At 43.3% G+C, this 13,550-nt stretch overlaps 1 protein-coding gene across 1 annotated transcript in view; it reads right to left on the bottom strand.

Annotated features, from left to right (window-relative positions):
* tbc1d15 (TBC1 domain family, member 15) overlaps positions 1-6,530 on the bottom strand; it is a 45,192-nt gene extending 38,662 nt beyond the window's left edge. The window contains exon 1 of the mRNA XM_060839750.1: positions 6,511-6,530. Coding sequence (XP_060695733.1) covers positions 6,511-6,528 — 18 coding nt within the window. The 5' untranslated portion in view covers positions 6,529-6,530. The remainder of the gene's footprint in view (positions 1-6,510) is intronic.
* Between the last annotated feature and the right edge of the window lie 7,020 nt (positions 6,531-13,550).

Genomic DNA, 13,550 nt, shown 5'->3' with positions numbered 1-13,550 from the left:
TAACTTTAACTTTATGAAGGGTACAATGGGAAAGACAAGCTTGTGATTAGGTTAGAGCTGAAAATGTGTTGCTGGTTAAAGCACAGCAGGTCAGGCAGCATCCAAGGAACAGGAAATTCGACGTTTCGGGCCAGAGCCCTTCATCAGGATTCCTGATGAAGGGCTCTGGCCCGAAACGTCGAATTTCCTGTTCCTTGGATGCTGCCTGACCTGCTGTGCTTTAACCAGCAACACATTTTCAGCTCTGATCTCCAGCATCTGCAGACCTCACTTTTTACTTGTAATTAGGTTAGTTAAGTATAGGGTAAGCAATGGGTTTCAGTAGCAGTCGAGGGTAGGTGAGACCAAAACTAGACAGCATCGGCTTAAAGTGAGAGGAGACAGATTTAAAAAGGACCTAAGGGGTAACCTTTTCACACAAAGGGTGGTGTCCATATGGAATGTGCTGCCAGAGGAGGTGGAGGAAGCAGGTGCAATTACAACATTTAAAAGGGATCAGGAATGGGTATATGAATAGGAAAGGTTTAGAGGGAGACGTGCCAAATGGCACTAGATCAGATTAGACTATTATGTCAGTGCAGAGAGAATGCTCAAGTTGGCAGCGCCAGCAAGGTAGGCAGTATTCGGGCTCCTGAGCCCATCCGCTCCAAGCAGCTGCTTCCTCTTTTCTTTCCCTACCGTTTCTGTCTTCTTTCTCTTCATCTTGTTCCTGTTGCAGCAGCAGAGGGGGTGACATCATGGAGGGGAGAGGCCAGAGCAGAACTCTTGGTGAAGCAGCAGCCTGGCCTGGCAGTGGAGTGAGGGACTCCAGGTTGTGGTGGGCCCAAAGTGAGGACTCCATGCATCGGTGAGACAGCAGAGCCATGGATTCCTGGTTGCAGTAGGCCCATAATGGGGCTACTGGTTAGTGGCATAGCAGTGGCAGCAGCTCCTGGTTGTGGTAGGCCCAGAGTTGGCGAGTGGTCACTGTCACAGTGGTGACAGCTGAGCTGAGGGGCGGGGTGCTTGCCTGGTTTCAGAGTGAATGTAGGTCCATCTTAGGGTCCAGGTTGGCAGGGTGGGCCCAGCACTGAAGAGATGGTGCCTGAAGAGTGCTGACTCCATCATTGGTAGGTGCAGCACAGATGCCATTGGTCAGCCGGCTCAGGGCTCATGGTAGAGTTACTGCAGCAAACATGGACTTTCTTTCAGCTTTGTCTTTTTATTCTTGAAATATTCGAATGGTGCCAGATTGTGGCAATAGTTGAAGCTTTTCACAGTAATTTATCATGTTGTTCATTGTCGAGAACAAGTGACAATAAAGTATTATTAATTTGTTCAAAGGTTCTGTTTCCAACTCTATGAGCTGAGGCAGTGTTGCGGTCACAATGGTATATTGGTTGAACTAAGCGATCTTAGTGATGGCATACAAAGATGATTCATCTTAGGGTCAAATATGACAAAGTTGAAAACAATTGTTGAGCCCAGAATGCTACCAAGAAGGATATAACATTGGTTCATTATTGGGAAAAGAGTTCCAAAGACTTGTGACACTCAGGAGAAAAAAAAATCGCTTCATCTCAATTTTAAATGGGTGATCCCTGATTTTTAGTGACCCCTAGTTCTAAATTTTTCACAGAACCCTTCATAGAATCCCTACAGTATGGATGCAGGCCATTCAGCACATCGAGTCCACAGTGACCCATCGAAAAGCATCCTACTCAGACTCACCAGCCTCCCTGAATTTCCCATAGCTAGTCCACCTAGCCTGCACATTGCTAGACACTATGGGCAATTTAGCATTGCCAATCCATCTAACCTGCACATCTTTGGACAGTGGGAGAGAACTGGAGGAAACCCATGCAGACAACGGGGGAAATGTATAAACTGCACACAGACCGCCACCCAAGGCTGGACTTGAATCCAGGTGCCTGGCACTGTGAGGCAGCAGTGCTAACCACTGAGCCAATGTGCCACCCCTGCCACCATGTCCCATAAGTGGAAACACCTCTCCAAATCTACTGTCAAGATCCCACAGGACTGCACACATTTCAGTCATCACCTCTTACTCTTCCAAACTACAGCAAAGCCCAGTCTGACCAATGTTCCCTCTCAGGGTAACCCACTCATTCTAGGTATCAATTTGGTAAACCTTATCTGAATTGCTTCCAACATCTTTCCCAAAATAAGGAAATCAATACTGTGCACAGTACTCCAGATGTTGTCTCACCAATGCCTTTTAGAACTTAAGCTAACCTCCAATTTTGCATCCAATTCCCCTTGCAATTTATGATAATATTCTATTAGAATGTTGTGATTATTTCCTAATCACTTGCTGTACCTGCCTGCTCACCTTTTGTGATTGATGCACTAGGACATCCAGATGTGTCTGTACCTCAGAGCTCTGCAATCTCTCACCATTTAGACAATACACTTCTTTTTGTCAAATGGGCAATTTCACATTTTACCACATTATATTCCATTTGCCAGATCTTTACCACTTACTTAACCTATCTATATCTTTTTGCAGCATCCTTATGGTCTCTTCATTATTTACTTTCCACCTATCTTTGCAGTATTAGCAAGACTTTGCAATCACACTTTCTGTCCCTTCATCCATTCTGTTTATATAAATTGCAAACAGTTAAGATCCTAGCTCCAATCCCTGTGATACACCACTCATTACTTTTTGCCAACTCAAAAAGGCTCATTTATGCCTACTCTCTGCTTCATGTTAGCCAGCAAATCTTCTATCCATGTTAATATGCTACTTCCTCTACCACGATCATTTATTTTCCACAATAACCTTTGATGCAGCACTTTATCAAATGCTTTCTGCAAAGCCAAGGACAGTACAACCATCAGTTCCCCTTCCTTCACAGCTGTGGTATATCCTCCAAGAATTCCAACAGTTCAAATATGACTTAGCTTCACAAAAGCTGACTCTGCCTGAAGTTATTCAAGTACCCTGCTATAACATCTTTTAATAATAGCTTTAATATTTCCAAATCTCAAATGTTAACTCTCCCATTGTTTTCAACTTCTGACTTTTTTTTAAAGTTACGTTCGCTACCTTCCAGTCTAGTGGTACTTTCCACAAAGCTAGGAATTCCATAAAATCACATCCAATGTATCAGATATTGCACTTCTTTTAAGACCCTAGTATGATTTCCATCAGAACCAAACACTTGTCAGCCCCCAGCTCCAGAGTTAGTGAAGAAGCAGTGTATTTGCGAACTGAAATGAAGATAATTCAGTCTTCCAGATGCAGCATGTAGATGTGAAATGGGGAGGGAACAAAGGTGAGATCTTTGGAGAATACCAGAGGAATCAATGTGACAGCAAGTTATCTTCTGGCTACTCTTTTTTATATGAATGAGAGCAGGTAACTGCAGCTCCACACAACTATATAGCAATGGAGAGATGTTGGAGAAGCAGGGTGTGGTCAACTGTGTCAAAGGCTGCCCACATGTTAAGATGGTTACGGGGGATAATTTACCTTTGTCACAGTTAATCGAGAAATATTTGTGACTTTGATAAGAGCCACTTGAGGACTATGACAGGATAAAATCCAACTGAAGTGATTCAAAGTACAGTGCTGGGAATGATAGACCAGGATTTTACATACATGTTGAAGGGTTTTGGAAAGAGAAAAAAGGTTGAGGATGAGATGGTAGCTTACAAGGACAAAGGTCAAGGATAGGGTTTTGAGGAGAGGACTGAAAGGAGATTATTACCTGAAAACAGAGAACCGTTAATATTAACTAAGGTAGGAGCCAGGATGCTGGTTAAGAAGTTAGCAGGAATACGATTCTGACAACAGGAGATCGATCCTAAGCTACCCATTAGGCTGTGTGGGTGCTTGGCAACTCAGCAAGCTGTGATAAATAATATGGTGCATTGTTTTGCCAAAATTTTAAAGAAAACACACAATAAAAATCTGTGACTTAACAAAATTTAAAAGGAACACCAGTGTTTTGAGAAGACATTAGGACAGAAAGTAGAGAATTAAACAAGTCAGGACTAGGGGACGTCCCAGTAGAGGAAGAGCACCTTAGGAGAGATCTAGTGAAACTGATTAGTGAAAGGAAGGAAAGTGGCACAGACAGCAGAATTCAGGGGAGATCAAGTTTGTTGTAGTTTATTTTGCATGGTGCATACCATGGACTGTATGGCAGCATATATAAACTATCCGATAATATGCACATCTCTAAAGTTAACATATATTTCTACTCTCTTTCAGGATTTGTCAATCAATTAGGCAACAGTCTAAAACCAGCCATGTCCACAAAGTATAAACAATACAAATTTGTTAACATGAAATATATGCAAAAGTTTCCATCAATCCATCAGTTAAGTGCGCATGATAAGCTAGCTTAGTAAATGAAAATTATCGTGATATTCATAGACCAGATTGTCAGATTTCAGGGCTGCTTGCACGCAACAAATAACAGTTTGGATCCTCCAAATCTATGTAATGTAGATATCATTTAAAACAGTTTGATAGAATCATACCATTGCTGCATGACTGCATCTCACTTTATAAAAAGCAACATTGCTTCCTGTTTCACATCTTTCAAGTCGCTCTCGTACTTATATACAGATCAACTCACTTCTCAAGTTTCTTCCAAACAATTTCCTGTAACTGTCATCCTATAGTAAAACAATTATAGCAATTCTGCTTTGCTGGTTACAGCTTTTATGAAAAGTTCTTACTAATTTTCAAAGCTGATTTTAAGAACTTATCTTTCTGAGAAGCTTACCCTCTGAATATCTTAGCTGAAAAATATGTGTTGCTGGAAAAGCGCAGGTCAGGTAGCATCCAAGGAGCAGGAGAATCGACGTTTCGGGCATAAGCCCTTCTTTAGGATGCTGCCTGACCTGCTACGCTTTTCCAGCAACACATTTTTCAGCTCTGATCTCCAGCATCTGCAGTCCTCACTTTCTCCCATCTGAATATCTTAGTCTTCTCATGGTTTCAACCCATTCACAGGACAGTGGGTTTTGTCTTTACTTTGAGGCTATGTACTTCTGTGTCAATTATGCATATAAATATTTTGGCTAAGTTTTAATCGATTTAATAATTTTCCACTAATTTTTTCAGTGCAATGTTAACTTGCTAGCATCAGTCTATTCTATTGTCACAATATTTGCCTCATCCAATCTCAGAATTGCCTGTGTAAGAATTTTCACTTTGTACACTGTAATGGGTAATTTGCAATTTGTTTGCAGTAATAGTTATCAATTCATCTAAAGGTTACAAGACTTTCGGCCAAACTGCAATGTATGTAGTGATAAAACAAGGATTTATTTCAGCTCAAAGTTTTGAAGTGAACCATCTCATGATCTTTAGATCCTCTCAACAGTCTTATATTTTTTAAAGTACATACACAATCAATGCTTGAAATATTTTATAATAATGTACAGAAACAGCTTGCTTTCATATCAAATCTCCTTTAAGGCTTCTGGTATTTTTGTCTTTTCAACATGCAGAAAGTCACAAGAGGTTTCACTGAAGCATTAGGAAACAAACCACAAAACACAATATTTGAACAGATAGTTGAAAGCTTGGTCAAAAATGGGAAATGTTCAGAAATGATAGAAAGAAGGTAAAAGAGTTAAAGAGGCTCAGAGGGGTCAGGGATGGAATTTGAAAGTGGAGATGTAGGCACTGCCATTTTTGGTGGTGTAATGATATTCTGATATGCAACAGATCAGAACTGAAGAGCACAGAGGTCTCATAACGCTGGAGTAGGGTTGAGACCATGAAATATGGATTGACAATTTAAAATAGAGACCATTAACAATCTGAAACAAAAAAGGCTTGTTGTTAATTGCCTACTAATTCATAATTGAATATGCAGTTCTTCTTTAGTTAACACGTTTTCCCCACAGTCATGTTTGAATATTAAGTTTCAAAACAATTGACAATAAAATATTAAATATACATTATAGCACACAATCTATTGAGCCAGGCAAACTGCTGCCAATGTTTATGATGCATAAAATTATGTTCCCACCCTACTTGATCTTGCCCAATTAATTTGCACTTTCTTGTTAACATACTAATATGAAGACTGAATCCTCAATATTTTTTGACTAGAGATATCAATGATATTTTAGAAAGTGAATGATGATTGGCAAAGGAATTCATGACCACAGTTGTAAGTTCCTCATTCCACCATCACTCTGGCAAAGAGTTCCCAGTCTAGGTGCAGGAGAATCACTGAGGACGATGGTAACAAATGAGATGAGTGCCAGCCAGCTCTAAGCTGGAGTCAGTGTCAGCAGCAGGTGCCGCACTCGTGGCATTTTCCCAAATTGACAAGTTGTCAACACAGCCCAACATCCTGTCATCGTTACATCCAAACGTTAATCTTTCAAAAAAAAACATAAACCTTCACAAACCAAAAACTGCGGAGATAATTTCCCCCACCCCAAAAATAAAACCAGGCGAGCTGTCCGTTATAAAGCGGTTTAATCAAGTGGCCTCGGAACTACCTAGAAACCGGCGAAACATAAACACTCTACCTTCGCCGCCGCCGCCATGTTGCTGCCGCTGACGTCAGCGCTGTCACGTGCCGTGGGACTGGAACAAACCGTTGGGCTGCGCGCGCCTTCTACCAACGATCATCAACCAGGCAAGATGGCAGCTGCAGTGCTGCACATGGGTGAGCACCAGGGCGCCCTCTATGTCGGCGATGACAGTACAGCACGTAGAAGTTCAGACCTTCAGAGGAAGAGGAGGTTATGATGAAGTTTCATCCCCTATGTTTCAGCTCATTCCCTATGAAAGGCTCCGGCCCGAAACGTCGATTCTCCTGCTCCTCGGACGCTGCCTGACCTGCTGTGCTTTTCCAGAAACACACTCTCAACTCTGATGAAGAGTCACTCGAAATGTTAACTCTGTTTTCTCCCCACTGGAATTCCCTCCTTCATGGCTTCGTGGGTCAACCTACAGATGATGGACTACAGCAGTTCAGGAAATTAGCCCACCACCACCTTCTCAATGGGGCATGTGCTGCCAGTCCTGCTGTGTTTCTCCAGATATTTCTGATCTTGTTGTTATACAGCGTGGAAACAGACCCTTTGGTCCATATCTTCCAGCTTTGTTTTATTTGTTCTTTGTTTTATTTTGATTTCGCAAGAGAAGGGTCCTTACCAGCAGAGCATGGAGGCCATTCATCTTATCTGGTCCATGTGAGTAACTCGGAGAAAGTGAGGACTGCAGATTCTCGAGATCAGAGTTGAAAAGTGTGGTGCTGGAAAAGCGCAGCAGGCTAGGCAGCATCCGAGGAGCAGGAGAATTGATGTTTCGGACATAAACCCTTCTTCAGGAATGAGGCTGGTGTGCCAAGTGGACTGAGATAAAAAGGCGGGGGGGGGGGATTTGGGGGAAGGACGCTGGGAATACGATAGGTGGAAGGAGGTGAGGGTGATAGGCCGAGGAGGGGGTGGGGACGGAGAGGTCGGGAAGAAGATTGCAGGTCAAGAAGTGGTGCTGAATCCAGGGGTTGGGACAGAGATAAGGTGGGGGGAGGGGAAATGAGGAAGCTGGAGAAATCTACATTCATCCTTTGTGGTTGGAGGGTTCCTAGGCAGAAGAAGAGGTGCTTTTTTTTTTACAGGGGGCCGGTTGGGAGGAGGTGTAATCTAGGTAGCTGTGGGAGTCGGTCAGTTTGTAGTAAATGTCTGTGTTGAGTCGGTCACCCGAGATAGGAATGGAGAGGTCTAGGAAGGGGAGGGAGGAGTCTGAGACAGTCCAGGTAAATTTGAGGTCGGGGTGGTAGGTGTTAATAAAGTGGATGAACTGTTCAGTCTCCTCGTGGGAGCACAAGGTAGCGCCAATACAATCATCGATGCCATCCCATTTTCCCAATTTCTTTGCCTCCGCTGCATCTGCTCCTAGGAGAACCAATTCCACTACAGAACAGCCCAAATGGCCTCCTTCTTCAAAGACCGCAATTTCCCCTCCGACGTGGTCGATGATGCTCTCCACCACATCTCCTCCACATCCCGCACCTCTGCCCTTGAACCCCGCCCCTCCAATGGCCACCAGAACTGAATCTCACTGGTCCTCACCTTCCACCCCACCAACCTCCGAATACATTGTATCATCCTCCGTCACTTCCGCCACCTCCAAACAGACCCCACCTCAAGGGATATATTTCCCTTCCCACCCTATCAGCATTCCCGAGAGACCACTCCCTCCACGACTCCCTCGTCAGGTGCACACCCCCCACCAGCCCAACCTCAACTCCCGGCACCTTCCCCGGCAACCGCAAGAAGTGCAAAACTTGCGCCCACACCTCCCCTCACCTCCCTCCAAGGCCCCAATGGATGCTTCCAAAACCGTCGCAAATTCACCTGCACCTCCAAACACATCATTTACTGTATCCATTGCAGCTGATGTGGTCTCCTCTCCATTGGGGAGACAGGCTGCCTACTTGCGGAACGTTTCAGGAACACCTCTGGGACACACACACCAACCAACCCAACCGCTCTGTGGCTGAATACTTAACTCCCCCCCCCCCCCCCACCACTCCGCCAAGGACATGCAGGTCCTTGGCCTCCTCCAACGCCTGGAGGAAGAGCACCTCATCTTCTGACGAGGAGCCCTCCAGCCACTCGGGATGAATGTAGATTTCTCCAGATTCCTCATTTCCCCTCCCCCCACCTTATCTCAGTCCCAACCCCCAGATTTAGCACCGCCCACTTGACCTGCAATCTTCTTCCCAACCTCTCCGCTCCACCCCCTCTCCGGCCTATCACCCTCACCTCCTTCCACCTATCGTATTCCCAGCACCCCTCCCCCAAACTCCCCCCCCCCTACTTTTTATCTCAGCCCGCTTGGCACACCAGCCTCATTCCTGAAGAAGGGCTTATGCCCAAAACGTCGATTCTCCTGCTTCTCGGATGCTGCCTGGCCTGCTGTGCTTTTCCAGCACCACACTTTGCAACATGCGAGTAACTCGCCTGCTTTCTCCTCTCCATCCGTGAGGCACAAGTCAGAAGTGTGATGGAGTCTCCTCCCCACTTATCCAGACCAAGTGCAGCTCGAGAGGCTTGCCATCATCCAGGAAGAAGCAGCCCACATGATTGGCACCACATCCAACTTCAGCTTATGGTTCTTTCACTGCCAACGCACAATGGCAGTAGTGTGCACAATCTCAATCATCACTAAGGAGATGGAAGGTGTCATCAACAGTGCTATCAAGCAATAACCTGCTCACTGACACCCCGTTTGGGTTCCATCAGGGCCGTTCAGCTCCTGACCTTCTTGGTTCAAACATGAACAAAAGAGCTGAATTCTACAGATAAGATGAGATTGACAGCCTTTGACATCAACCTTGACCGAGTCTGGCATCAAGGAGCCTTAACAAAACTAGAATCAGTGGGTATCAGATGGTAAACTCTGATTGGAATAATGCTGGCACATAGGAAGATGGTTGTGGTTGCTGGAGGTCAGTCAAGTCAGCTGCAAGACATTTTTACACAATTTCCTCAGGATAGTGTCCTAGGCCCCATCATCTTCAGCTTCATCAATGACTTTCCCACCATCCTGACATCAGAAGTTGGCACATTTACCGATGTTTGCGCAATATTCACCACTATTTGTGACTTCTTAGATGCTAAAGCAATCCACATGTAAATGCAACAAGATCTGGATAATATCCAGGCTTGGGCTGACAAGTGGCAAGTAACATTCACACCACAGAAATATCAGATAATGACTATCTCAAATAAGGGACAATCTAATCACCACTCCCTTGACATTCAATGATGCTACCATCACTGAATTCCTGCACAATCAAAATCCTTGAGATTACCGTCGACCAAAAACTCAACTGGACTTGGCACATAAACACAGACTACAAGAATAGATATTTAGGTTGAGGGAAGGTTTTTGATCGTGGGGAATGCTTTGTCTTGGTTGGTGTCTTCTTGAGATTCACTTCTGATTTGTACCTTGGAGATGGTGGACAGGCAATGGGATGCAAGAGGTGCGTTACTCGCTGCAGGATTCCTAACCTCTGGCCTGCTGATGTAACCACAGTATTTGTATGTCTGTTCTCATTTAGTGTTTGGTCAATATTGATCCCTAGGATGTTGATAAGAGGAGATACAAGGAGCAATAGTTAGATTTTCACTTGTTGGTGATGTCATTGCGTGAACTTGCATAGCACAAATGTTAACTTGCCACTTTTAAGCCCAAGCAGGATGTTGTGTATGTCTTGCTGCACATGAACGTGCACTGTTTTAATGATGAATTGCACGAGATATGATGAAATCAGTGAACACCCCACTTCTGATCTCATGATGGAGGGACAGTCGTTGATGAAGCTGTTGAAGGTGGTTGGGCCCAGCACACTATCCTGAGGAACCCCTGCAGCATTGTCTTAAAACTGAGATGACTGGCTTTCAACAACCACTGTGTCAGCTATGATTCCAACCAGTGGAAAATTCTCCCCGATTCCAAATGACTTCACATTTGCCAAAGTATCTTGATGCAATGCTCGGTGAAGTGTTGCTTCGATGTCAAAGGTGGTCCCTCTTACCTCATTTTGGAATTCAATTGCTTTGTTCACATGAATCAAAGTAGCAATGAGCTCTAGTGTTGAATGATCTTGGTATGACCTAAACTGAGCATCAGTTTGCAGTTTAAGTGGTAGTAGTGAACTAACAATAGTAATGCTTATTAGATTATTTCAGTTGGTATAAGTAGAATACTTATTGAAATAAGAACATAAGCGCATGCAAGCAGGATGAGAGGCATCAATTAAAATCTAATCAATAAATTTTTTTTTCTAATATAATGTTCCAAAAGCAGCAGGGTATGTGATGTGTGGTACTTATGGACACTTGTGCTCTCCAAGACATACCCACAGTGAATTTCTGCAGGCAGAGGAGCATTAGTTCAGAGTTATTGAGCTGGAGGCTAGTTGTAGACATTACCACACATCAATGAGAGGGACAGTTATCAGGACGGTTTGTTCCCTGATGTTAGCACACCTTCTAGAATAGGATTGTCTGATTTGGCCCATGGTCAACCACACAAAAGTGTGACTGGGAACAAGGCAGATAAGAGTATCAAGTATCTTTTTTCAAATATGCAATAGGTTCCAGGTTTTCGCAACCTGTATAGATGTAAACAGGGACTGCAGGACAGACAAGCAAACTGTTGTATAGGAAACCATTCAAACAGGACAAGTTAATAGGAATGTATTGGTAGGAGGGGGCTGAATAGTCAGGCAGATGGACACAGTTCCCTGTAGCTGAGAGCAATAGTTCCGATGGCTACGTTGCCTGTCCAGTGCCAGGTTCAGGAGTTTTGCTCTGAACCAGAGAGGAATTTGTAAAGGAAAAGGATCCAAATATTGTTTATTAAAAGATGGTACCAAATGACATAGGCAGGGATAAAACAAGATTCTGCTTAGAGAGTAGGAGGACTTGGAACTAAATTAAAAATCAGAACCTCAAAATCTTTAATCTCTGGATTAGTTCCTGATCCCTAAACAAATTGGCAAATGGTAAAGACTAGAGACTTAAATGTGTGGCTTAAAGAATGGTATGGGAGAAATGGCTTTTGAATCCTGGAACACTCGCACCAGCACTGGGATCAGTTGGCATAATCTTCATCTGAACTGTGCTAGAACTAGTATTCTCACAAGTCATGATAATTAGAGTGGAAGAGAGAGCTTTAAGCTCATAGCTGGCTGGGGGGAGGGGGGTTGGAGGAGTGAGGAGAAGGAGGAGGAGCACTACCTCTTCCATAATAATAATAATTGTTTCCAGGTCCGCACCTATCTTTGTCTTTGTCAATTACTGGCATATTATTCGTGTCCGCCACTGTGAAGACCGATACAAAACATCTATTAATGCCTTGGCCATTTCATCATATCCCATAACTAAATGCCCCTTCTCATTCTCTAAACAACCAATATTTACTTTAGACATTCGTTTTTTGTTTTATATATTTTTAGAAACTTTTGCTATCTGTCTTTATAGTCTGTGCTGGTTTTCTCTCATTGTCACAAAGCTGGTCCTTTTTCTAAAAGCTGTTCCTTTTCTCAAGGATCGTGTGTCCTTAGTTTTGTTTTCAGAGGGGTCATAAACCACTCAGGCTCTGTATAGACTGGTTTGGTAGAGAGATCAAAGGCCTTTTTGTTCATACATAAGGAGATAAGACTTTAGGCCAAAGCGTAAAATTTAGAAGTGATCTGTATAATGAAAGGGGAGTGGTCAGTCTTAGAAACTGGAGTCTTGGTTGAATCAGTTCAGCAACCTGTAAGCCTTTGTTTCACTTTTTTGCTCTGTGTTTAAGGCGTTTGTTTATTGGGACTGTTGTGTATATCAGGATCAGCATAATTAAGTCTAGTTTGGATAGACTGGGTTCTGCAGGTGTTCTTTATCCTATTCTTTGTGTTTCGTTCCATAATGTTGTGAATACACTTTTTGTTTTAAAAACTGGTAGTCAACCTAGCTAGTTTACTCTCGGTAACTTTCACCGTACACTTACTGAAACAAATTGCAAAATTACAGTCTGGACTGCTTGCTTAAGAATGTTTTGAGCGGTCTGATCTAGTCCATAACAGATTGGGGGCTCTTTGTGGGATTTTAAACAACAAATTGGTAGGTGCTGGTGTCTTTATTTCGGCTGTTGGTTTGGTTGGATAGACAAAGTTTGGGATAGCAGTGGCTCTCTCAGTTGCTGGAAGTGGATGCAGGAAAAGTGAATAAGATCAAGATGTTGGAATTAGCAGACAAGCTGGGATTGGAGCTGCCTCCTTCTCTGAGGAAAAGAGAGATAATTACTGCAGTGGCTCAGCATTTAAATTTGCTGGAAACACCATCAGAATCTATAGAGATGGCAAGAATTCAACTGCAAATGAAGCAGCCTGAGTTAGAGGCGAGAGATAAGGAAAGGGCAGCAGAACTGAAGCAGTTTGAGTTATAATTAAAAGAAGAAGAAAGGGGAAAAGAGAGAGCAGCAGAAGAGAAAGAAAAAGTGATTGAACTTCAAATACTGACACTTAAGAAGGAAATCCTGCTTAAAAAGCTGAATATAAAGGCTGTACGTAGGCTTGTTGAGGAAGAGAGTGAGGATGAGCAAGACCCCTGGTAGTCAATGTTTAAGTTTGATCAAGCATTGCCTAAATTTGATGCAAAGGATGTGGAAGCCTTTTTCGTCTCATTTGAAAAAGTAGCTAAACAAATGCAGTTGCCAGTAACCTAGCGCTAGTGAGATGTTTGCATCACTATCAGAGGAGCTATCTGGGGACGTTGAGGAGGTGCATATGCATAGACAATGTTTCAGGAATCTAAGGAGGGACCCTGATCAAACCTATATTGAGTTTGAAAGGATCAAGCAAAGTAATTTCGATAGATGGATAAGAGCTTTAAAGATAGAGCAAACCTACAATGCCCTTAGAAAGGTAATTATTTTGGAAGAATTCAAACACTCACTGCCTGAAGTAATGCAAACTCATGTGGAAGAGCAGAGAATTAAAATGGCAAGGTTAGTAGCTGAACTGGCTGATGATTATGAGCTGGTTCATAAACACGATTTG

This window comes from Hemiscyllium ocellatum, chromosome 19 (genome assembly GCF_020745735.1).
Source record: "Hemiscyllium ocellatum isolate sHemOce1 chromosome 19, sHemOce1.pat.X.cur, whole genome shotgun sequence".
NCBI lineage: Eukaryota > Metazoa > Chordata > Chondrichthyes > Orectolobiformes > Hemiscylliidae > Hemiscyllium > Hemiscyllium ocellatum.
The sequence above is the reverse complement of the archived record's forward strand: the minus strand, read 5'-3'. Positions and strand labels throughout refer to the sequence as shown.